At 30.1% G+C, this 23,499-nt stretch overlaps 1 protein-coding gene across 3 annotated transcripts in view; it reads left to right on the top strand.

Moving 5' to 3' along the window:
- Window positions 1–23,499, top strand: part of LOC127068622 (tachykinin-like peptides receptor 99D) — a 65,806-nt gene that overhangs the window by 29,258 nt on the left and 13,049 nt on the right. For all 3 annotated transcript variants that reach the window (XM_051004975.1, XM_051004973.1, XM_051004974.1), the window contains 2 exons: window positions 7,420–9,900; window positions 21,778–21,996. In XM_051004975.1, the coding sequence (XP_050860932.1) occupies window positions 9,443–9,900; window positions 21,778–21,996 (677 nt within the window). In that variant the 5' untranslated portion in view covers window positions 7,420–9,442. The remainder of the gene's footprint in view (window positions 1–7,419; window positions 9,901–21,777; window positions 21,997–23,499) is intronic.

The following is a 23,499-nucleotide window of genomic DNA, read 5'->3' as shown; positions in this document are numbered from 1 at the left end:
AGGAACAAGAAAGAATATTATTATGGAATGATGATTTGATGCATTATTGTGAATGCAGGTTCGATTGCATTTAACACACGACATAACATCGTCCATATATTTTCGATATCGCCTTTATTTGGAACACGATGTTCACAGGATAAAGATGATCACGTTAGATTATTCAATCAGCATGGAAAACGTTCGCAGGTAGGAATATCAATCGATCAGATCAATCGATCTACCTATCTATCTATCTATCTATCTATCTACCGATCGATCTTTTCCAATTTATATGTTAAACTTAGAATTATGCGTTTTCTCTATCGTAAACAATGTCCCTGAAATGGAATCTATACAAATGGTTTATGACAAATCGAAAACGATTTGAATTCGATGTGAAAATCCCTCTGGAGGAATATTAAACAAAATAAAACTGTATTTATTTATTTATTTATTCATTTATTCATTTCTTTTTCATATTTTTTACTATAATTTTATATATATACACACATATATATATACATATAAAATATTTTCATTTCTTCGCGTGAAATCGTTGAGGTATAAGAAATGAAGAGAAATCTAAAAGGGTAGAAGACATACTTAAGTTCGCTCAAAAGGCTTATCTTTCTCGTCTCTTAGTAACTTGGAGGACGACGGTCTCCATATTATCACGAGTAGATCAGTAGAACATAGCTTTCCGATAAATATTCCAAAGTTGTGGAAGCGAGTTATAGAGCGTAGGGAAATCAACGAGGGAACTCATTTTCGTTGGCGAGCATCAGAGAACACATTGTTATCTCCCTTTTCCTTTCTTCCTTCCTTCCTTCCTTCCTTCCTTCCTTCCTTTCTTTCTTTCTTCCTATATACCTTCTCACAATTTCTCTTTCTTTTTAAAATTGAATGAATTGTTAAAACGAGTGAAAGAAAGACGACAATTATTTTTTCTTTTTTTTCTTTTTTTTCTTTTTTCTTATATCCTACATCATCTTCTATCATACATCAATATACATGCTCAATTATTCTTAAAACAATTACTAAATCATATATAGTTAAGAATATATTATAATGATATAATAATTATTCTCAATTATATATAATTTTGATTGGAGATTTGTAAAATCTAATAAATAAAAGATTTTCATCAAAGTGTGAATAACTCGTTATATTAAACAGTATGATGAATTTGAAATGAGGAGTTCGTTGAAGCAATGTAAAATACGATTATTCGGGAAGAAATATTTCAATAGTTGCAAAAGAGAAAAGGTGCATTTGCAGGTGTGCAATACTACAAGGCTGTTTGCATAAGGAAGATCTTTGTTGCGGAACATGCTTCGTTCTCGGAAATTACAGTCTCTGGATTTTCTCTCTTTTGTCCTTTCTTTCCATTTCCCCCGACCTTTCTCCTCCTTTGTTCGCCATTGTTGTACCCCTTTCCGTCTTTGCTTTAGCCTCAAAAAGGAAACAAAAAAATGTCTAAAGAAAAACGTCGATACGAATGTCTCATCCATCGTTTGAGAAGCGAGAATTTGATAAATTTGAAAAGTGTCAACGAAGTCCCTAGCGAGATTACTTAGTGGAAATATATTCTGGAAAAAGTTTTTCCAAGAGATAACAATGAGAATCATTGAAATTCGAAAAAGTATTACTAAAAATAATTCTGACGTTTTGATCAACTGTAGGGAATTTATTGATATTGCTGCTGCAGTCTATCGTCTTTAAATCTAATCAATAATATTAAATTTAAATTATATAAACAATTACTCTCCTATTAATATAAATGTTGTAAAATGAAGAAAAAGGAAAAGAAAAAAAGTAGGCCTAATCCAAATAATAAACTAAATATTAATCGTTTTTAATAATATTAATATATTCAAAAAGTTTTTAATCGGAATCGCAATAATAGATTGTTCTTAGTATCGTACTTAAAATAACTTGAATTTCCTTGGGACTTGCATCTCAAACGATCTCTCCAATAAACATTTCCCCTTTATCGTCGACTGTCTGTTAGTGACAACGACAAGCAACCCTGAGATATTCAAAGTGCTGGTTGAGTTGGTACACACGGGAAATCGGTTTGTGAACGTTCGACATGAAATTGTCAGAAGGCTTCGCGTGTCAAGTTTGCAAGAAACATCAGCGTCGATCGTTTAAACGTTTCGAAGTGAACATCAATTGTATACTCATTTGGTTCTATGAGTAATGTTTGTGTGTATGTGTGCGCGTATGTGTATATATATATATATATATATATATATATATATATCCTTGACGAGATGTTACTATCACATTTCTTCCTAAGATGACATATTTTATGCTTGGGAATGTTCCTAGATAATATTGTAGCACGTTCACTTAAGTTTCTCCTATAGCTCGTAAAGGGATTTCTTACGATAAACATTGTCCTCTCAAAAAGATGAATACATTGTTTTATGTTTCGTCAAGGAGACACATATACGTAACATAAAAATAAGTATGATCGTGTAAATCTCTAGAAAATATATCTAACCTATGGGAAAACATTTTCGAGCAGTTAATTATCAAGTATCCCAAAAATTTATAGCAATGATTTATAGATTGTTCCAATACAAAAATACTCTCCGATGAGATAAAGATAAATCTTCATGAATCTGTCGATAAATGTATGAACGGATGAAATAGGGAGAAAGGGTAGAATTTTTATCGAAGTTTAAATTTATGAGAGAAAAATTGGCGAGAGGCAACAAGTCAAAAGAAATTCAAAGATCTCTGTGCTGAAAAAAGAAAAAATAAGAAAAAGAAAGAACAGAGAAGTAGTGGTACGTTGTAAAAAGTCTTGAAAATAATGTCGAGATTCTGGTTGAGCGAAGAAGCAGACAATAAAAAAGATAAGAAGAGAGTAAAAAGGATTGATGCTGTGCAGTGTAGTGATCAACTTAAGAAGAAAAATGTCCTCGACATTTACGACAAAGAATGTTCTTCGTTATTTCGATAAAAACATAAAAAGAAAGAGAGAGAGAGAGAAATGAAAAAGAAAGAAAAAAGACGAAAAAAAAAACAGAAAAAGAGAGAGAAAATATAAGCTCGATTCTGAACGATTCGATATCTTGACAATAACACGAATGTGAAGTAGTAACACGTTCTCCTGCGGCTGCTATTCTGGCAGGAATAGCCCAAATCCAAGGTTCGTCCGGTTTCCTCAGACCAAGTAGGAAGTAACCATATTTCCGGCCGGCTGATTGCTTTGTACCGAATTGCATTCTCAGTACTACTTGGAGATACCATTTCCTTGCATTTCTCTCTCTCTATCTATCTATCTATCTATCTATCTACCTATTTATTTATCTGACTTATCCAAAAACCAGCTTTGAATATGAATTCATTACCTGAATACTTTATAAAATCGAATGAAATTGCTTAAGAATCTTAAGTGAAAAGATTTTATTCAATTTTTCAATGAATCATTTCAGGATCGATCTAAATATTTCTTAATTGATTTAAGTTATCAGCTTTAATGTGGACTATCTGATGCAACATTTTTTTATTTAAGTAATTAGAAAAAATTCGAAAAAGAAACAGAAAAAAATTTCATTCAGCCAACATACAAGGTAATATGATTCTAGCTAACTTGTTTCAATTTATGTGAGTTGGTATACTCGAAGAGTAGGAACACGTAGGACGTGTCAAATAAATCTCGACTGAGAACAATGCGGTGACAAGAATGAAACATAGTTCCGGTTAGCCTTTTAGGCGAAATCCGAGGCGAAACAGAGTACGTACGTTGAGTAATAAAATCCTACGAAAAGAGAAGGCCGGACAGTTGGAAATGATGTGGTCAAGAATTTAAACAAGAAGTATTTACATTTTTTCATTTCATTTTTTCTTCATTCCTATCAATATTTTTTTAAATTTATTTTAATCGTCCGATAAAACTAATCTTTATATTTTATAAATGATCGAAAAATACTAACGAGATTAAAATAAAGCAAGATTCTTGATTTTCTCGATTATTATTCACGAAAAATAGGAAAGATGAAGATGAAAATTTTAACAGCAAAAAAGAGAGCTCGAGGGTGTGTGTCTGTGTATTCAAGGCACTTTAAACGTTCAACCGAGTAAAAAGTTTATCTAAGTCTCGTGACGCTAAGCTCTTTTGACGCAGTTTTGCCTCAAGGCTACCTCTACTCGTACCTTCAGTCGAAAATCGACCAAATGAACGCTCTTTCATCCATCCAAAATGTCTAATAATATTTTAATATAATCCGATATTATATAATCTAGTGTAAAAACATCCCCCAATATTATTTTCTTTAAATTCTGTATCTTACATATCTTTCGCTTTAATTCTATGAAATAATGAAATAATTATAAATTTAATATTTAAAATAATCATAAATTTTCTCAAATTAACATTCATCAATTCAAAAGTAAGCACGGGTAGTGCCAAAATTTCCTAGGCTCTTTTAATATTTTACAACTTGAAAAAAAAGAAACAAAATAAAATTAGCCTAAAAATTCTTGAAAAATAGATTCTTTAAAATTAGCTAAGAATATTTTTTCGATCGGCCACGATATATATGCCGTTTATTTAATTGCTCATTGGTACTAAAAAAAAGAAGGAAAAAAAACAGATTGATACGAAACATGTAGATTAGAATGATAGATCAAAGGTTAAAAGTTAACTATCATAGAATGAGCAAGGGGAATACACCGAAAATAGTCGGACTGTTATCAGGAGGGCTGACGTGAGAAGTTGGAGGAAAGAGAAAGGGGTGGTATAGAGACAGGGTCACCGCACCACTGTGCCACACGATTCCCACAATCCTCTCCTCTCTCCACCGCTCTCATCGATCACCGGCTATTTTCAGATGGCAGAAACACATTCAACCATTAATTGCTTTATTTTCAACGGCCATCGTCCCACCGCAACGCTACGTTACGTTACGTTTCACGTGCCCTCGATGCGTTCGACGACACGCCTGACTATAATCATTACTCTGGTCAATATCATCATATTATACTTACAATATCTTAAAAAGTTTACCAAATATATTTTCGTTATAACGATCAAACAAGAAACAAATATTTTTCTTCTAATTGATTGTTCGTTTTTATTAATTTCTAAAAATAAATTTGTAAACTTCATGATTCTATTACATTACTATAGAATTAGAATATCTATAAACTCATTGCGAAAAAAATAAATAATTGATTTAACATTCTTTTCACATGATTTAATAATTCATTCAATTATTCATTCATTCATTCATTCATTCATTCAATTATTGGGTTTGAAAAGTGAATAAAAACTTTTTTAATTCTTTTTTTGTCGAAAGAAACAATGGTAGTATTTGTTTCGAAAAGGAAAAACGCACGCAAGGAGTAATATCACGAGACTTTTAAAACTTTCTCTACGAAATCCAAACACGTACGTCCACGGCAACAAGAATATAAAAGGATAAAACAGTTATTCGTAATTCTTCAGAAAGGAAATGTATCTCAGGAGCTAATTTTGTAGGGGTTGAAGGCTAACTAGAGAGGAGCGATGCAATTTTTAAAGGGCCAGACTAATTTTGTAGGCAAAGACTAGCTAGAGTGAGAGAGAGGCTAACTTTGAAAAAATGGGAGCTAACTAGAGAGAGGGCTAACTAGAAAGGGAACGGAGCTATTTTTAAAGGGAGTCGGGTTAACTTTTAGGGCGTGGTCCTATTCTATTAAACCACAATCCCCTCTTTAGTGAAACTCCAATCCAAAAAAATAGATACACTTCCAGATCTGGTAATAAACATCCCTATGCAGGGATTTAAAACCGATTTGATTTTGATACTAGTATTATGTTCAGTGACTGAAAACCAATACGTTTTCGATACTTGTATTCCAACAAAGCTACTGCTAGACCGATAAATACCAAAATAAATATATCATCGAAAATCTAATTAAATATCGTTATATTGGGGAGAGAAGATCACCTTAAACATCTTCTGCGATTTAGTAAAAATAAATTTTAAAAAAACAAATAAAGAGAAAAAAAAGTAAAAATAAACAAAAATCTTCTTTGAGATTTTCTCAGAAAATTAAACGAGAAAATAAAAATTAGAAAAAAATAGAGTCTAAAAAGTAAATAACAAGAGACATACTAATGTCTATCAATAAATGTGAAGAAAAAGAACCAATTTTCTTCTCAATTAATTCAATGATTCTAATTAAAGATCAATATCAATTAAAAAGAAGGATTCCATGTTTACATTCGTTTTTCCTTCGTTGGCTCTCAACGTGTTATACAATGGGTATCGAGTAAATATTTTATTCTGATTATTTAGAGACGACGAAGGATCTTAAGAGATACTTCAGTACCCCTTTCACTGTTTCTCGCATTAAAACACGTATATGTGTAGAAGTAAGAGAAGATCAATTGTTCGAGTACATACTTATTGTTAGATATATATCTGTATTACGTTTCAAGAAGATAGTACCTAACTCGAAAGTATACTTAAGTGTCTGCACATAAAGAAGAGTTTTATATAAGATCCGACATTTTCCCTCTTTAATTTAATTTTCAACTTCGTTTTCTACGAGTAGTAATTTTCTATAACATATCTTCACATTTCTATAAATCCAATAAAATCGATTCTATTTCACTCATCACTCATTGGAGCAACGAGTGTGATCATTTAGCAAAAAAAAAAAAGGAAAAAGCAAATAGAGAAAAATATAGATAAAGGCATGTCAAAAATGACAGGACCAATCGGTGAGTTATCTCGATTGAAACGATCGAGTACCATGATCCAGTTTTATAATTGAATTCCTCACGAGACACAGTGCAACGTAATTGTTGAATTTATACACGTTTCGTTCTCTATTCTAATTTTTGCATTCTCTTCATTAAATGCGATGAAATTAATCTTGAAAGAATAGACAATAACAAGTAAATTAAAAAAAAAGGAAAAAAGAAGACGCAAAAAAGTCTTACTAGCTTTATTTAACTTCTTTAATGGAATGAAATTAATCATGAAAAATAGCGAATAACAATAGACCTTCAAAAATCCTAATTGTCAGTTATTGAACTTCTCCTTTAAATAAAATGAAATTAATCGTTAAAGTGATAACGGAGGAACTATTTAAATTCTTTTGTAAGTCTACGCAAGTAGACAATGATCACTCGGAAAACTAACAAATCCTATCTCTGACTAACCGATATTTATTTTTCTTCTTCAAATGAAAATAATGAAATTGATTGTTAAAAGAAAAAAAAAATAGAGAACTTTATTAGAGAAATAAAAAAAAAGAATCCTGTCTATCAACTCGATTGAACTTCTTTCCAGATACAATAAAATGAATTGTATAGAAATAAGCAATGATCGCGCAGAGAGCGTAAAAAAAAAAGAAAAGAAACAGAAAAAGTGATGGATAGGTATCACTAATGGTACTACTAATAGACCTTCATAATTTATGTTTTAGGTCAAGTGGTAGAAGCTCTTCGGAAAATTGCAAACGTGACGAAATGCTTTGAAGGACTTCACGGAAGAAAAAGGATCGTATTCACCATTGAAGTTCTTAATATCGTCGTCGAAGAGGAAAAAGCTCTCTCTCTCTCTTACACACACACACACATTATTTCACTTTCTCTTTTTTTATAAAATTTATTCTTCCAAAACTGAAGTTCATTTTCGAATTCTTATCGAACGGATCGTCTGACATAATATCCGTCCATATCCCTCTACCATTTATCGTCAGCTGATTGTGTTCAATTTACGAATCCTTCCAGCTTTTCTTCTTAATGTAATCTTCTAGTAAAACCTTCCTAGGAGAAAACTTTTCTCCTCTTCTTCCACGTGAATTTCTACGGACACATGAGACATTACTGTTTTTCTTCTTAAAACAAAGCTTTTTCACGAGAGAAACAAGTGTATTTTATTGAATGAGAAAAAGAGAGAGAGAAAGAAAGAGACGAACGAATACGAAGATAAATTTTGAAAAGAAACATTTAAAAATTTCGAGTAAGAACAAGATTTTCTAAATCTACTTAATCAACTTCTATTCGATGGACGACAAAAATGAAAAAATCTGCCGATAACAAATAATAGGAGAAAATTTTGCATCAACGACGATATTGAGTTATATACTAATAAGAATAAATGAAAGTCCATCGGAAGTTGATATGATATAAAAAGAAGAATCCATTAAGAACGTCCTATTTGGTTTATACTCTACGAGCAAGAAGAAAAATTATCGTTGTTGATGTAAGCCAAGACGAAAGGAAGAATAATATTCTTTGGTTTCTTCGATCGCTTAGATTATTATAGTTATCGATCATTCTCGTTGAATAAATGTCATTAATCTTCTTGATATCTTTTAGGCTCTAAAATATTTTTTCTTTTTTCTTTTGTTGCAAATTTTTCCAAATAAAAATTACGTTTATATACAAAAGTTATGATGATGTTCTATCTCATATAGGCAGGAAAAAAGCTTTATTTTCGTGAAAATCGATCATTAAAAAAGAAAATCCTTAGAAATTTTTAATATCTTTTTGAAGTTAATAACGGAGATAAAATGTAAAAAAAGAAAAGGTGAAAGTGAATAATTCAATTAGGTTCATCTTTCCAAAAGTAACATTAATCTATGGGAACAATACTGATGGAGCAAACTCGACGAATCGAGACGAGAACAGCTGGCTATTAAAGGGTACTCGTGCATGAAACAAAAGTGAAGAAGAAAGAGAAAAAGGGTGGCCTGTTTTGGCTTATAATCAGAGGATCGATATAGTAACTCACCAGATCGTATTTAATATCATCGACATGGAACTAATGAAAACAGATTTGCATTTTTAAAAAAAAATTAAAGAAGAATTCAAAAGTGCAAATGTGATTTTTATGTTTTTGTGTGCCCCATTAAAAATAAATCAAGAGAATTCTTGTAAATTTTTTTTCTTTTTTAAAGAAGTGAGAATACTATGAATGAATTTCGATCAATAAGAGGACCATAATAATTAATTATTATTTTCTTTCGTTATTCATGATGTTAGCCAAAGATTTTCGTTACATCGATCTGCACGATTTAAAATCATGGCGTCGATTAGTGAATCCGTCGTTGAAACTGTGTAATAAATAATAAACTGATAAAATCCAAAATATAATGTCTTGTGTTATAACTATCACAAGAGGCATCGTAAAATCAATTGATCGTTATTATATAAATGATCTATAAGTGATAGGGACGTTCGTCCCAAATAATAATTTCTATCATTTGTTTGATGATAATAAATCATGCAAACTATTCAGATAAAATACAGAAGAAATGCAAAATGAAATTGATCAAGGAAAATCGTTGACATCGAAAATATATAAGGACGTCGAGAAGAATCCGTCGGAAAAAAGAAAAGAAAGATAAAAGAGAAGAAAGAGAGGAAAGAAAAAAAAGAATAAGAAAGAAAGAAAGAAGAGAATAAAAACGAAAATAAAGAAGTGAAATAGAAAAGCTCACGATGCAGCCCTTGGAAAATTCTTTCAATTCTATAAATAATTATTCTTGGAATACGTCGTTATTATGGTTCGGCAATTACACCTTCGATACCTCAATATACGAGAACGACATAAACTCGACGAATCTTGAAAAAGAAAATCAATTCATACTGCCATGGTGGAGACAAATGATATGGAGCTTGCTGTTTGCCGGTATGATCATCGTTGCAACCGGTGGAAATCTAATAGTCATATGGATTGTCCTTGCGCACAAGAGGATGCGTACAGTAACCAATTACTTCTTGGTCAATCTCAGTATAGCGGATGCCATGGTGTCAACGTTGAACGTTACATTTAATTACATTTACATGCTCAACAGTCATTGGCCATTTGGTACCCTTTACTGTAAGATTTGCCAGTTCGTCGCAGTACTCACTATTTGTGCGAGTGTCTTCACTTTGATGGCTATCTCGATCGATCGGTAAGTCCTTGTAATATTCTTTTTATTTGAATAACGATTTTCTATGTGTTTCTGTGTGCGTGTGTGTGTGTGCAAGCGCGTATGCTTAAATTCGCTGACTATGACAAATTCGAGGAGTATGACAAATCGTTACTGAGTTAGCAAGAAAATTTCGATGGTATAATATAAATCTCTCGGTGCGTTACGCTACGTCAAGTTCGATAATTAATATCTTTTTCCTTTTTTTTCCATTCTTTCTTTTCTTTTTTTCTTCCTCTTATTTTATTTTATTTTTTGTTTTGTAACATTTTGCATACTTCATTTCTTGTCAAGGTCTACACTATTTTTGTTACGTACGCAGTAACCTTGTGCTTTTTTAACCTAACGTTTCTAACATCGATGGGAAATACATTTTCTGTGTGTGTTTGCACGCTTTCGAAGGAATTTAAGTGCTAAAATTGGTCTTGTTTTGTTAGGTTGGTAGTTACGTCAAACTATATGGTTGTATTCGTGTTAACAGAAGGGATCAATCGGATAACACGAAAGAGATAACTAGAATTGAAGGAAGGGGATAGGGTTGGGAAAGAGAGGTTAACGGGAAAAGAATGAAAAGAAGAAAGAGAAAACAGGAAGAAAAAGAAAAATAAACTGAGAAGATAATAATTTTAAAAATAGATATAGATAAAAGTAAATACACAAAATTAGCTAGAAAGATATAAAAAGAGATAGAAAGAGAAAGATAAATAGATAGATAGATAGATAGAAAGAAAGAAAGAGAAAGAGAAAGAGAAAGAGAGAAATGATGAAACATATCGAAACTGGAAATTATCCGAATGAAATTATTATCAGCGTGGGTGTTATCGAAGTATCAGGCAACATCTGGTAAAGCTTTTACGATCCCAATGGGTGGTCCTTTACTTGGAAGAAACAGACTGAGAAATCGGGCTTCCTAGCTCTATTTATCCGTATTATACCAATGGCTCTCGTATTTGCTCCATTTTAGGAGGGATATATTCGAAAGGTTCTTCTTCTTCTTCTTTTTTTTCTTCTTCTTTTTCTTTCTCTTTTTCTTTTTCTTCTTCTTCTTCTTCTTCTTCTTCTTCTTCTTCTTCTTCTTCTTCTTCTTCTTTTTTCTTCTTCTTTTTCTTTCTCTTTTTCTTTTTCTTCTTCTTCTTTTTTTTTCTTCTTCTTTTTCTTTCTCTTCTTCTTTTTCTTCTTCTTCTTCTTCTTCTACTTCTACTTCTACTTCTACTTCTTACAAGCCAGGAACGGTAATAGACGGTAATATCGATTTCTCCTTCCCCCTTAGGAAAAATATCTTAGATATATTTCTAAGATAGGTAAGAATACAAATTCGGATCACGATTTCGTAACAAAAATTTTTGTTCTCAACTTCTCACCAAACTAAACTCAAACTTGTGTACGTCCAAGTCATAGAATATAAATTGGACATTAATTATCATATGCTAATGATTCATTCCCTAATCATTTACATAATGTCAAAACAATATTTCAAAGTTAATATTCAAAGTTTTTCCTATTATTCATTTACAGTGATAATCTAATTTTAAAAATGGAAAATTAGATTGTATAAAAGAACAAAAAACTATTGCAACGTTTCCTGTATAGTAGTTATTATTTCGAATATGAGAAAGAGACAGAACATTTCGTGATATTTCGTGAGAGATTTAAAAAGGAATAAAAGGAACAAGAAGAGAAACGAAAGAGAAAAGACAACGGAAACTAAACTTAGAACGTTTCTCGAGCATTTTTACGTTAGATGAAAAGCTTAAAAAAGCCAGTTCAATTTTTGCCTGGGTTGAAAAGAAAATTACGTTGGCTAACACATAAGCCAAAGACACTCAAAATTATTCTTCGAGGTGGCATGCATAATTCAAGGATCTTTTCTCTCGACTAAATATTGAACCTTTAATTTGATGAAATAATAATTCTACCCTCGAACTGAGTGACAGAGAGAGAGAGAGAGAGAGAGAGAGAGAGAGAAAGTGAGGCAGAAGGAAGGAAGGAAAAGGACTATCAGCGAGAAGGAATTATTATCTTCCTATCTTATATACGTGGAAGGAATCCGATAGAAGCGATCAATGTGAAATTCTGCCGAGTATGAGAAAAGAATTTTCTTCGTTTCCATTCGATCTCTTTTAGCAACTTGTTCTCTTAACTTGCATTTTCTTCTTTGTTCTTTCGCTTTTCTTTTTTTCATTCTGTTTCTTTCTCTCTCTATAATAAAAGCACCGACGATAAAAAAAATATATATAAAACTATCATTCATTTATTATATTCGTTGGAACTGTTGAATCATGAAATTTTTTTTTCTTAATGGAAACCTTTTAATTTTGAGGATGAAGAATAAAAAACAAACAAAAAAACGTTTTCCATCGAAAATGCATTTCGTTCCTCGTTAAGATTGTCGTCTGTCGATTATATTATTAAAGACAGAAAAGATCCGAAAAATAATTTTATCCCAGCTTTTTATCGAATTCTAGAGAAACTGATCGACTCAAGTAACGATCGAGCTCATTAAGTTACAATCAAGTCCTACGTTACAGGAGAACATCGTAATAGATTATTCGACGTAACGTTTAATTATTCTATCGCGTAAATCAGTTGAACAAGTCTGAACTTTCTTCCTCAAGTTTCTTACAAAAATAGAACGTTGATTTAAAGGAAGATTTCAGATACGTAAAGATGCAAAAAGAAAAAGAAAAAGAAAAAAGACAGATAAAAATGAGAAAGAAATCTAATGAAGTAATTAATGATGCTGGCACTCGTTTTATTCTTTTTTGTAGTTTTTTAACTTTTGAAAAAACACTCTTATCGATTCTATTGAAATTCTCTTAAGTAACAAGTCATTTTATCTTTGAAATAAAAGTAATGTTCGAGAAATGATGATGAAAATCAAAAAGTGATAAGAGAGAAAAATAATGATTAAGAAGATCTAATCGAAATTTCAATTGCTATATATATACATATATATTAATTTACGAAGGATCATGTTCACATATGCGTGACCTTATTGTTGTTAGTAAAATGACATTTTGGGAGGATGTAACCATGAATACGAGGAAGATACCTCCCTGGTATGTCACGTACATACCTGCATAACATCGAATATAAGCGAGAGTAACAGAGAAATAATATACAATGATGCAAAATTTCTAAAGACATTCAAGAAATGAAATTATTTTAAGAGTAATCTGAGAATAGTTTGAAAATTATAAAAATCAAAGAAATAAATATAATAAATAATATAAATTTTCTAATCCAGGAAACAATAAATGAAAATAATTTATAATACAAGTCTAAAAATTATATTTAATAATTATATTAATTTGTTGTTATTATTAATTAAAAAATAAATAAATAAATGCCCGAATAAGAACAATGTTCCATACAAAGTCGATAATGTTGCTTGCAAGCGCCATCTATCAGTAAAGAACTTTTTATTCCTCTTATTATGCAACATCATACAGTTTCGGAAAGCATAATTACATACTATGAAGGATAAAAAACTTACAGATATAGATGACATTTGTAAATAATATTATCGGCGATGTATAGAACGAAACATATCTTTAGGTGCAATAATTAATACAAGTAATTCACGATACAGTTGTAACCGAAGAGATATCTATAAAAAGTTATGATTAAAAAGAGAATATTTAATAAAATATCGATTTAATACTAAAACTAAAAAAGAAACCAATCGAACGAAGAAGGTCCTCACAATCGTAGAATAAAGTTAAGAGCTTGAAGAAGATGGACTTGGCAATCATTGTTCAAGAGAGGATGGGAGAGAAAAAAGTCAAAAAAAAAATTCTCGATCAAGTAAAAGCTGGAATTATACGGAATCTTCTTTTACATCCGATCATCCCAACTCGAGTTTTTCGCTTCACTAAACGAGATTACAATTTAGGATTGAAATTTTTTTAAACGATGAAAATATCTTATGGAGCTTCTCGAAGAAAACGATTGAATAGTAGATAGTAAAAAAAATAAAAAGCTAAAGAAAGAACATTTTCGATTTTTCTTAAAGTACTTTAAGATTTATATTGCATTTAAAGTATTTTCAACTACCTTAAAATTTCTTTTTTACTTTTCTACAGACTTTCCTTGTCCTGAATAATCAAATTGACTACCTGTTGAAATACAAACGTGAAAACACTTAAGATTTTACTAAACTATTTCTCTTTTAAACATTATATAAACAAGTTTCTTTCTAAGAAAACTTCAGCTCAGATAAAAATTAAAAGTCAAAATTAAAAGTTTCTATAGAAGATATACGCATTATTTATATAATATAAATGTAATATTAAAACTACATGTAATGCTTTTTCGATAGAATAAATTTTTCATCAATACAATACCAAATAAAATAAAGAATTAATGAATATATTACTGAGAACGAAAAGCAACAATTATAAGTTAAAAATGAAATGTTCATTTACAAAGACCCTAAAGGTATAATACCATAAAAAAAAAAATAAAAAATAAAAGAAAAAACTAAAAAGAGTATTGATAAAGGTAATACAAACGTACTGGTACAATGCAAATTTTAATCAAAATGCCTATGGCATAGCCTACCTCGCCGTAGGAGAAAACGATTAAAATTCCGTTGCTGACGTCGATAGAAGTACTGCAGTAATCGATTTGGAAAACGCAACGAATTCGAGAACGCATAGCATCGTACAACCATACAAGGTGAATAACGATTCCATCTACGGGAAATGTCTGTTAACAATGGAAACCTCGAATAGACCCGAACGATGTGTCATCTCTCGTTTCGAACAGTATCTATCCTTCGTTTTTCAAAAACGAAACTCATATTTTTGTTTAATCGATCGATGAATGTGTACGAAAAAAAATTCACGACTGTATGTCCTATATATACGTCCTATATTCTTCGTTCTCTAAAGAAAAAAAAAGAAGAGAGATAGAAAATATATACATATATGAAGAAATATGGAAAAATATGTAATGCATCTTCTTCCTTCTTTTATTTTACCACAAAAATTGAAATATAATTTCAAAAAGTGACTGGGTTGCGTCTATTCATATGACATTTGTATTTCAAATGTAACTTGTAGAACACTTTAAATATATGTATATTTTATTATTTTACATTAATTTATATATATATATATATATATATATATATATATATATATGTGTGTGTATATAATATTATCGATCTTTCTCTTTTGTGTAATACAAATTGACATGTAATTTTCAAGGTGTTATAAACAATTTAAAGTATTTCAAAGTAGGTCAATACTAAGAAATAAATGAACGACGATATCTTTCGACTATGCTAACCAGTTAATTATGTTTTCCAAAGTTTTTACGGAAAAGAAGCAATTCTTCAAGTTTATTCGTTGGAAAAAAGAAAAAGCAGGAAAAAAAACAAAGAACAAGTTAAAAACGATAACGTGGTAACTTTGACAATACGTTTCAGAATCTTTTTCCACGGATGAATTCTCTTTCCTTAAATCCTTTTGTACGTCGCAAATCTTGCTAAAGGCACGTACAAGCAATGCTTTTAGTCTGGAGATTCATATATCAATCCACATTTTCCGAGATTCAGAGAGAGAGAGAGAGAGAGAAAGAGAGAGAGACACTAATACTATATATAATATCCAAGGTTCACCATTGATTAATTATATTTTAGATCTATCTAAAATTATTCTGCTTCAATATTAATCTACATTAATATTATTTTGAACATGTAGATAATTTTCAAGATGAATTGTTGATTAATCATATCTCAGATATATATTTCTAATTATCTTATTTAATTATTATGCACGTTTAATATTATGTTCAATTAATAATTAACTTTTCAAGATAAATTATTGATTAATTCATGATAAACTTTGTACACAAATAAAATCATTTGGATATTATTACTTAACAAAAAAATAATAATAATAAAGAAAAAAAACAACAGTTACATCTCAAATCAGTAGAGTAAGTACTTCGAATATTTAGATAATGTCAAATTCGCTAAGCTCGAATAACAGGAATGAAGATGGAGGTGTATGATCAGAAACGTTTTAGACACCTTGCATAGTTGAGGAGGCTTCCCTTTAACCATCCTTCCACCTTACTATGAATTCTCTAAGGTCTATTCGATATACTTTTGGATTATATCGAAAGCGTAACATTCCATGAAATTTATCAAGACAAGAAAATAATGTTAAAGAAAACTCTTGAGTTTGATAAATATCGAAAGATGATAACACAACAATAGAAGACACATCTGTGCAGATGTAAGATCATATTTTTCTAATAAATGTTATATGAAAAAGTTGCAAGTTTCAAACTTTCGATAGGATCAACCGAACACCCGAGCAGCTTCGAGCTTTCCCAAGTGACTTACATTTCTTTCGAAAAGAACGCAACTCTGCAAAAATTTTATAGGAAATCACCACCTTTTGATATATATATATATATATATATAAGATCGATAAATCCGTCTCAAATCCAACAATAGAAAAGTTGATTAATATCTATTCATAAAAAAGATGAAGCCATGAAAAGATCCATCGTTCTTTTTAATTTCTTTCTTTTTTTTTATAGAGTTAAAAAACAATTTCTTTGATAAGATAATTCTTGTTAAACGAGCGATATATATATATATAATGTATTAAGAAGATAGAAATACGCTTGAAATAGTGAAATCATTTGTATAGATCAAGTCGGATAACTTTAGCAAAAAGAAGAACTATTTTACGGTAGAACGATTAATAACAAGTTATCTTTGATGATAATTTAAGATAGTTTACATGTTTAATTACAGATGGTTAAGATGTACAATGTGTATGTTAATAATTAATATATTCATTGTACATATACATTCTAATAATCAGAAAATATAATTGTCTAAAGAGAAAACGATTAATATATTCATTAAGTTTCTAAATCATACAATATACAGACACACACAGATATCAAAGAGCCAAGGGACATACTCGACAAGTCAAAGTAAATTCATTCAATTTCCCAGCAGTCTAATCTAACCATCTAATCGTAGATTTAGGTAACACGAGTTACGCTTTGGGAGCATTGACGCATACTTGAGACGTCTTACAAGGATCATCTGAAATTCTACGATATGTGAGACATTCTGTCTCTCAGGGATGAATAATTCAATGAACATTTTCTCAATATATAAGAATTTATTTAAAATACAATTATTATTATTTAAATAAAAAGGTATAAAGTCTATAAAAAAAATATATAAAAGTCTATAAATAAAATATATATAGATATATAAAACAAGAAAAAATATATATATTTCGACAAATACAAAACTATTTTCTGAGGAAATGAATCGTTAATGATATAATACGTTACCAACGATTTTAATGAAGCTTATATCTGTACTTATGCGATCCTAAATAAGTATGTCGAGGGTGTAACAATTTCAGGTCAAGAAGTCATCGATACGAGGTGACAACTAGTATTCTGGTGCTCTCAAAACTTTCGAGAGATACTATGACGGAAAAGAGAAGAGATACGAAGTATGATACATAGCTACATGTACAAATATATATGTGCATATATATATATATGTATGTATGTATATGTGAGATAGTATAGAAAAGAGCAACGAGAGAAAGAGAGAGAGAGAGAAAGAGAGAGAAAGGAAAATGGAAGATAAGACAGTGAAAGAGAAGAGCAAAGAAAATCGACTTTATTTATAGAAAAAGATCGATAACAGAAGAATGTCTTTCTAAGAAGAAACTTACCCTATAAACGTTATACCAATTTCAAGTATCCGTCATATTTCTTTTAATGGATCGTGTATCTTAAGTATTATTCACTCTCTACGAATGTCGGAAGAAAATGTAAGGTAAAAACACTTGATCGAAACTCTTTCATACTTTTACGTCGACCATAAGAAACATTATGTATCTAGGTATATTTAAGTTATGTGTTATTTTACAAGAGAGAAATGGATAAGGAGATAGACAGAGATAGAGAAAGATAGATAGAGTGAGAGAGAGAGAGAGAGAGGGAAGCATCCTCGAGCTTATACTTTTCAACTTTTATTATCGATACTATCATTTTTATAGAGAATTTCAAAGGAAACATTTATAGTATTGTTGTATACATGTACTTACGAAACAGGTTTTCACATTTATGTTGATAAACGTCAGTTCTGTGTAACACTCCAACCGTAAAACGTACCTTAAACATTAAAAGAAAGAAAGAACGAAAGAAAGAAAGAAAGAAAGAATAAACTCATAATTGAAAATAGGTCACCTGTTACCTATGTAGCTATGCAGAAAAGAAACAAGTAAAAAAAGGAGAAAACCAACGATAACAAAAATTCATATTAATGAAAACGTCATCAAATGAGATTGTAAAAGCATCAACAAGCAACTTCATTCGTTTCACTTTTATTAACTAAAAATACGATGAACGTTTCGTTGTTATCTTCATGAATTGAATGGAGAAAATAGAAAGAGAGAAAAAAGAGAGAGAAAATTCGTTAACCTCGAACGATTTAATCGAATTTTTCGAGCGTAGAAACATCGTTCTCACTGTTATACGACAGAAACAGGAAAAAGGAAGAATAAATTTACGACGATAAACGATTCGATCTACGCAATGTTACGAATACATGTTATATCGAAGAAGTTTTAATATCGTCTATAAAATTTCTTTTTTATTTGTTTATTGCAAATCAAACAATCAAAAGAAAACTCTCGTGATATTAATGAAAATAATAACTTCGCATTTGACCTCAATAAATTATCGAAATAAATTCACTTTGGAAAACTTAACTTTCGACAATTCTGCTCAGGACATTTCATAAATGTCGAAACATTTTTCTTTCTATGTTACACAGAGAATTCTTATGGTTTCTCATCGTTACTTTTTTTTACAAACGTAATATCAATTTTAATGGAACTAGATTTTATTTATTTTATATCGAAAACCGTTTTTTCTTCGATCCTATCAGTTTTTTTATTAATTAATACTTTTATACGTATATTATATACATATAATTACATATATATAATTTATATATAATTATTCTGTTAATTTTAATACTTTTAAATACTGCAACTATTTACTCCTGCAGATATGCAACACATTTTTCCAAATGTATTAAACGATTTTGCCTATTTATTGGCGCTGAAAAATCAAAATTTTCATTGAACCGAATCATTTAATCTCGAAGTGTGTATCGATCGATATCACAGATATTTGAATATTACAAGTACATACGTAGGATTTAGAATTGCTGATTGCATTAATTACTATTGAATATTACAGAGACTGACTAGAGTGCATAGCATCAAACTGGATTTGAAAATCAATCGAATCATGCAAGCTTATAGTAGTCTGGTTTAATCATACGTTACTCCTGGGATTTAGAAGAGGATTTGCATTTTGTCGTGAACAATAATCGCTTGATTCATATCGAATTTCTTTCAATTTAAATATTTATTACACTTTAATATTATAATGTTGATAATTTATATTTCTATATTTTTTTTTTTTTTACAATCGATTTATATTTAAACGACATAATCGCTTGATCCTTATCGAATTTAAAATATTTATTTTGATCAATATCTTTTAACTAATTAATTTATTTTTTTAATTCTGCATTTTTAAATAAAAATTCCTTTATACTTAAACAACGAACAAATTACAGGTTTATCTTATCTTGAATTCGATAATAGGAAAATGTTTCTCAATTAACTATCCTTTTATCCTGAACTTACTTGCGAAAGTTTACCCGCAAGATAGATCAAGCTACGCAAGCACACGTTAGATGAAACTCTCTTAAATCCTTTGGAAAACAAACGTGACGAGGTTTCCAAGTTCTAGTGGTGTTACAACATGAATCAACAGTTCGACTAACGTCGAATCTTGTTCCCTTTGATAGCCATTAATTTTATCAAACTGAATAATATAATCGTAATGCAATCTCATGTCAGATATAGAACATATGATTAATGAATATTCTCTCTGATACTATGAGAGAAAGAGAGAGAGAGAGAGAGAGAGAGAGAGAAACTAGTAAACCAAACTTGTGTCCATTAGTTCAACGCTCAAATATCGAGTATTGTCTATTAGGTTTACACAATGATGTTTGGCCACAGTTTAGCTTAGTCATCCTATAAATCATTAACCATTGCCTTTGTATTTGATAATTTATCCGAGTCAATCGTAATTAACTCCCTTTCAATCCCATAATACTCTGTCGTGTTATATTATAATTTGCAGTTATATAATTTGATAATACTTAGATTTTTTATGATATACGATATGAAAAAGAAAAGAAAAAGAGAAGAAAGGATATTATTATTATTATTATTATTATTATTATTATTATTATTATTATTATTATTATTATTATTATTATTATTATTATTATTATTATTATTATTATTATTATTATTATTATTATTATATAAAATAAAAGATAAAAAGAAAGTACTTCATGAAATTTCTAAGAGAAAAATCAACTTTTATATATCTAAGTTTACAGCAATAATAACGATAATAGTAATAATAATATTATCAGAAGGTGAAACACTCAAATTCGTTCTTTTCGTTCACTAAATCGAATAAACCGCCCCCAGGTATATATTAGAAAATGGATTTCGCAACTACCCTCCTTCGTTTTATTACTCCAATTCGCCGTTCGGACACTAGAGCAATTTCACATTTCTCGTGCAGCGAGCACTCACGTTTAGATTTCTAGAAAAGCTAGATTTCTCTAGATTTCTCTAAATTTCTCTCTCTCTCTCTCTCTCTCTTTCTCTTTCTCTCTCTCTCTCTCTCTCTCTCTCTCTCTCTCTCTCTCTCTCTCTCTCTCTCTCTCTCTCTCTTTCTCTCTGATATCATTTTTCCTATTTTCTCAGAGTATAAACTATAGAAAACGAGAGATATCGTAAGAACGATTTTCGATTTTTCTCTTCTTTATGATATTGCAACGATCTCGAGAGGTCTCGATATCGAATTTAAATATAAAATTTTCGTTTTAATAAAATTCAGTTAAAAAATTTAGGTAAATTATATAGAATACGTGAATCTTTTTATTTCTTTTAATTGTTTGTTTGTTTTGTTAATTTTTTTCTATCTTTTTTCTCTTTTCTTTTTTTTTTCTTTTTTTTTTTGAAGACAAAATTAGAATTCTTGAAACTTTTTTTTCATAGGTTCTTTTAGCTGATTTTCTTTAAACTAGTCTATTATCCTAATGCAACGTGCTCATCTTCCAGAAATTTTACGAGTTCCAGATCTTGTAAAACCTTCTTGGCTCCATGATGTCGACGTATCTATGACTTTCGTATCCAGCCTGTTTCCCAGATGATAAAAGGCGATTCGTCTTTTTACTGTCTCTCCACACCATAGAACTTTCTACTTTGATTGCTATCTTTCCCATTTATTTTTCCAATTTCGTATCTATCAATATTTTTAATACTATATATATATATATATATATATATATATATATATATATATATATTGAATCGATATTTAAACTTAAAGAAAAATATCTTTTTTAAAAATTCTCAATAATTGTTATCTCTCATTAAAAATTTTCTAATCTCTAATTTTCAATTTGGTTTAATTAGACGCAATTATTTCATTGTTAAAATCAATTATACAACTTTTCTGATAAACATTTACATGAACTTTTAAAAATTGTTGATTTTAGTCGATAAGATGACATAAAAATAGTCTATTTTTAATATCGAAGTGCTATATTCCTTTTGTATATAATTACAATTTTCCGTTTTATAAATAAACTTTTCAAGATTTATATACGTAATTCTCGTAATGATAACATACTGCTCGTGAAAGAAATTCGTGAAATTCGTTTGTCTAACATAATCGTTACTTTTCTCACAGGTACATGGCTATAGTGAATCCATTGAGACCAAGAATGGGTCGAAGAGCTACTCTTTGCGTCGCTGTGGTCATTTGGATCGTCGGCGCCATTCTTTCTTTTCCAATGCTGCTCTTTTACACTACCTACACACAAAACTTCGTTAATGGTGAAGTTCGCGTAATATGTTACAGCGTTTGGCCTGACATAGACGACAATGGACTTAGCTTTCAGGAATACCTGTAAGTAAATTTCTTGGGAAATTTTCCCCACTTTATATTCCTGTTTCCATTAGAAAACCAATTAACGAGATCGAATACGACACGTTATTCTCTTTTGTCTCTTAATTAAACCGTGTAATTATTTAGAATACTCTTTTGTTTCAAAGGGAAAAGTAATGAAAAAAAGAAAGAGGAAAAGAAAGAAAAACAAATAAAGAAAGAGCAAATAAAAAAGAACAAAGCCAACTAAAAGAGGATGGGCGAGTATATTCGTTCAAAAAAGAAACGACTAAGTATTTTTCCAACAAAATATTTTTTAAATCTATTAGAAAAACTTATCGAAATTTCTAATCATTCTAATAATACCATATATAATATATAGATACATATATATGATCGATTTTCTTTTTAAATCGAATGATTGTCATCTGAAATCTGGGAAATAAAAAAAGAGAGAAAGTGAACTAAGCATGACAAGTCGTGTGTAAGTGTCATGTGTTGTGATCACGCAGGAACCTCGAGGAGAGTAGTTTGGGTTAAATGGCAAAAGGCTTTAATGCCAATGCCACACCCTGACTGACCCGTTAACGATTTCCATCAACGTGCCACGTTAAAAGCACATGTATGTTCACTGCCCTTTGTCTTTGTTCAAAGCTTATCATTCTTTTACGAAAAAAATTTCTAAGAATATTGACTCTCTCTCTCTCTCTCTCTCTCTCTCTCTCTCTCTCTCTCTCTCTCTCTCTCTCTCTCTCTCTCTCTCTCTCTTTCTCTCTCTTTCTTTTTCTAACAACTAATTTAAAAAGAGATTCATAAACAAGTATTTTCCCAAAAATATCAGATTATAATTTCCTTGAAAGATATGTAATGAGGAAAGAAAAAAAGAAATGCATCCATTCGATATTACCCGACAACCGAGTTAACTGACAACTAATTTAAAAACAAATTCGCAAGTATTTTCTTCTAAGAAAAAAAATTTTCATGAAAATAATTTACAGAAAAAGAAAAAGAAAAGAAAGAAAAAAAAACCAAAGAAATAATATATTCGCGCTCGATATTTTTTCCAAATATAAAAATATAAAAAAAATAAGTCGTATTAACTGAGATAAACATGATTTTAAAAAAAAGAAAGAGAAAAAGAAAAAGAAATAAGAAAAATGATGAGATTATCGATAACAAAAAAGACGTCATACAAAAGGTGTAAAAATCTGATAGGAACATTCTAGCATGTTTCAGAATCGATATATATATATATATACACATACACACACATGAATAAAAGGAGCACAAAAGTAAAAAAGTTGACGGGATGAGTGTAAAGCATGAGTGGGAGATTTTAGTGGGAACGTTCGAACGTTTAAATAGGAAAAAGTGTTGGTAAAGGGGCTTGAAAGTGCCCTCCGTTCCCTTCCACCCTTCTCGATGAACATAAAAGCAAAGCTGTTCGCATGCTCGTCAGGTTCACAAAGATATTACAGCGTGACTAGTTTATGACTCTTAAACGACTCAACCTGCCGGTCAGCA

The sequence above is a fragment of the Vespula vulgaris genome, chromosome 13 (genome assembly GCF_905475345.1).
Source record: "Vespula vulgaris chromosome 13, iyVesVulg1.1, whole genome shotgun sequence".
Classification (NCBI taxonomy): Eukaryota; Metazoa; Arthropoda; class Insecta; order Hymenoptera; family Vespidae; genus Vespula; species Vespula vulgaris.
Note: the sequence above shows the minus strand (reverse complement) of the source record. Positions and strands in the feature narration are given on the sequence as shown.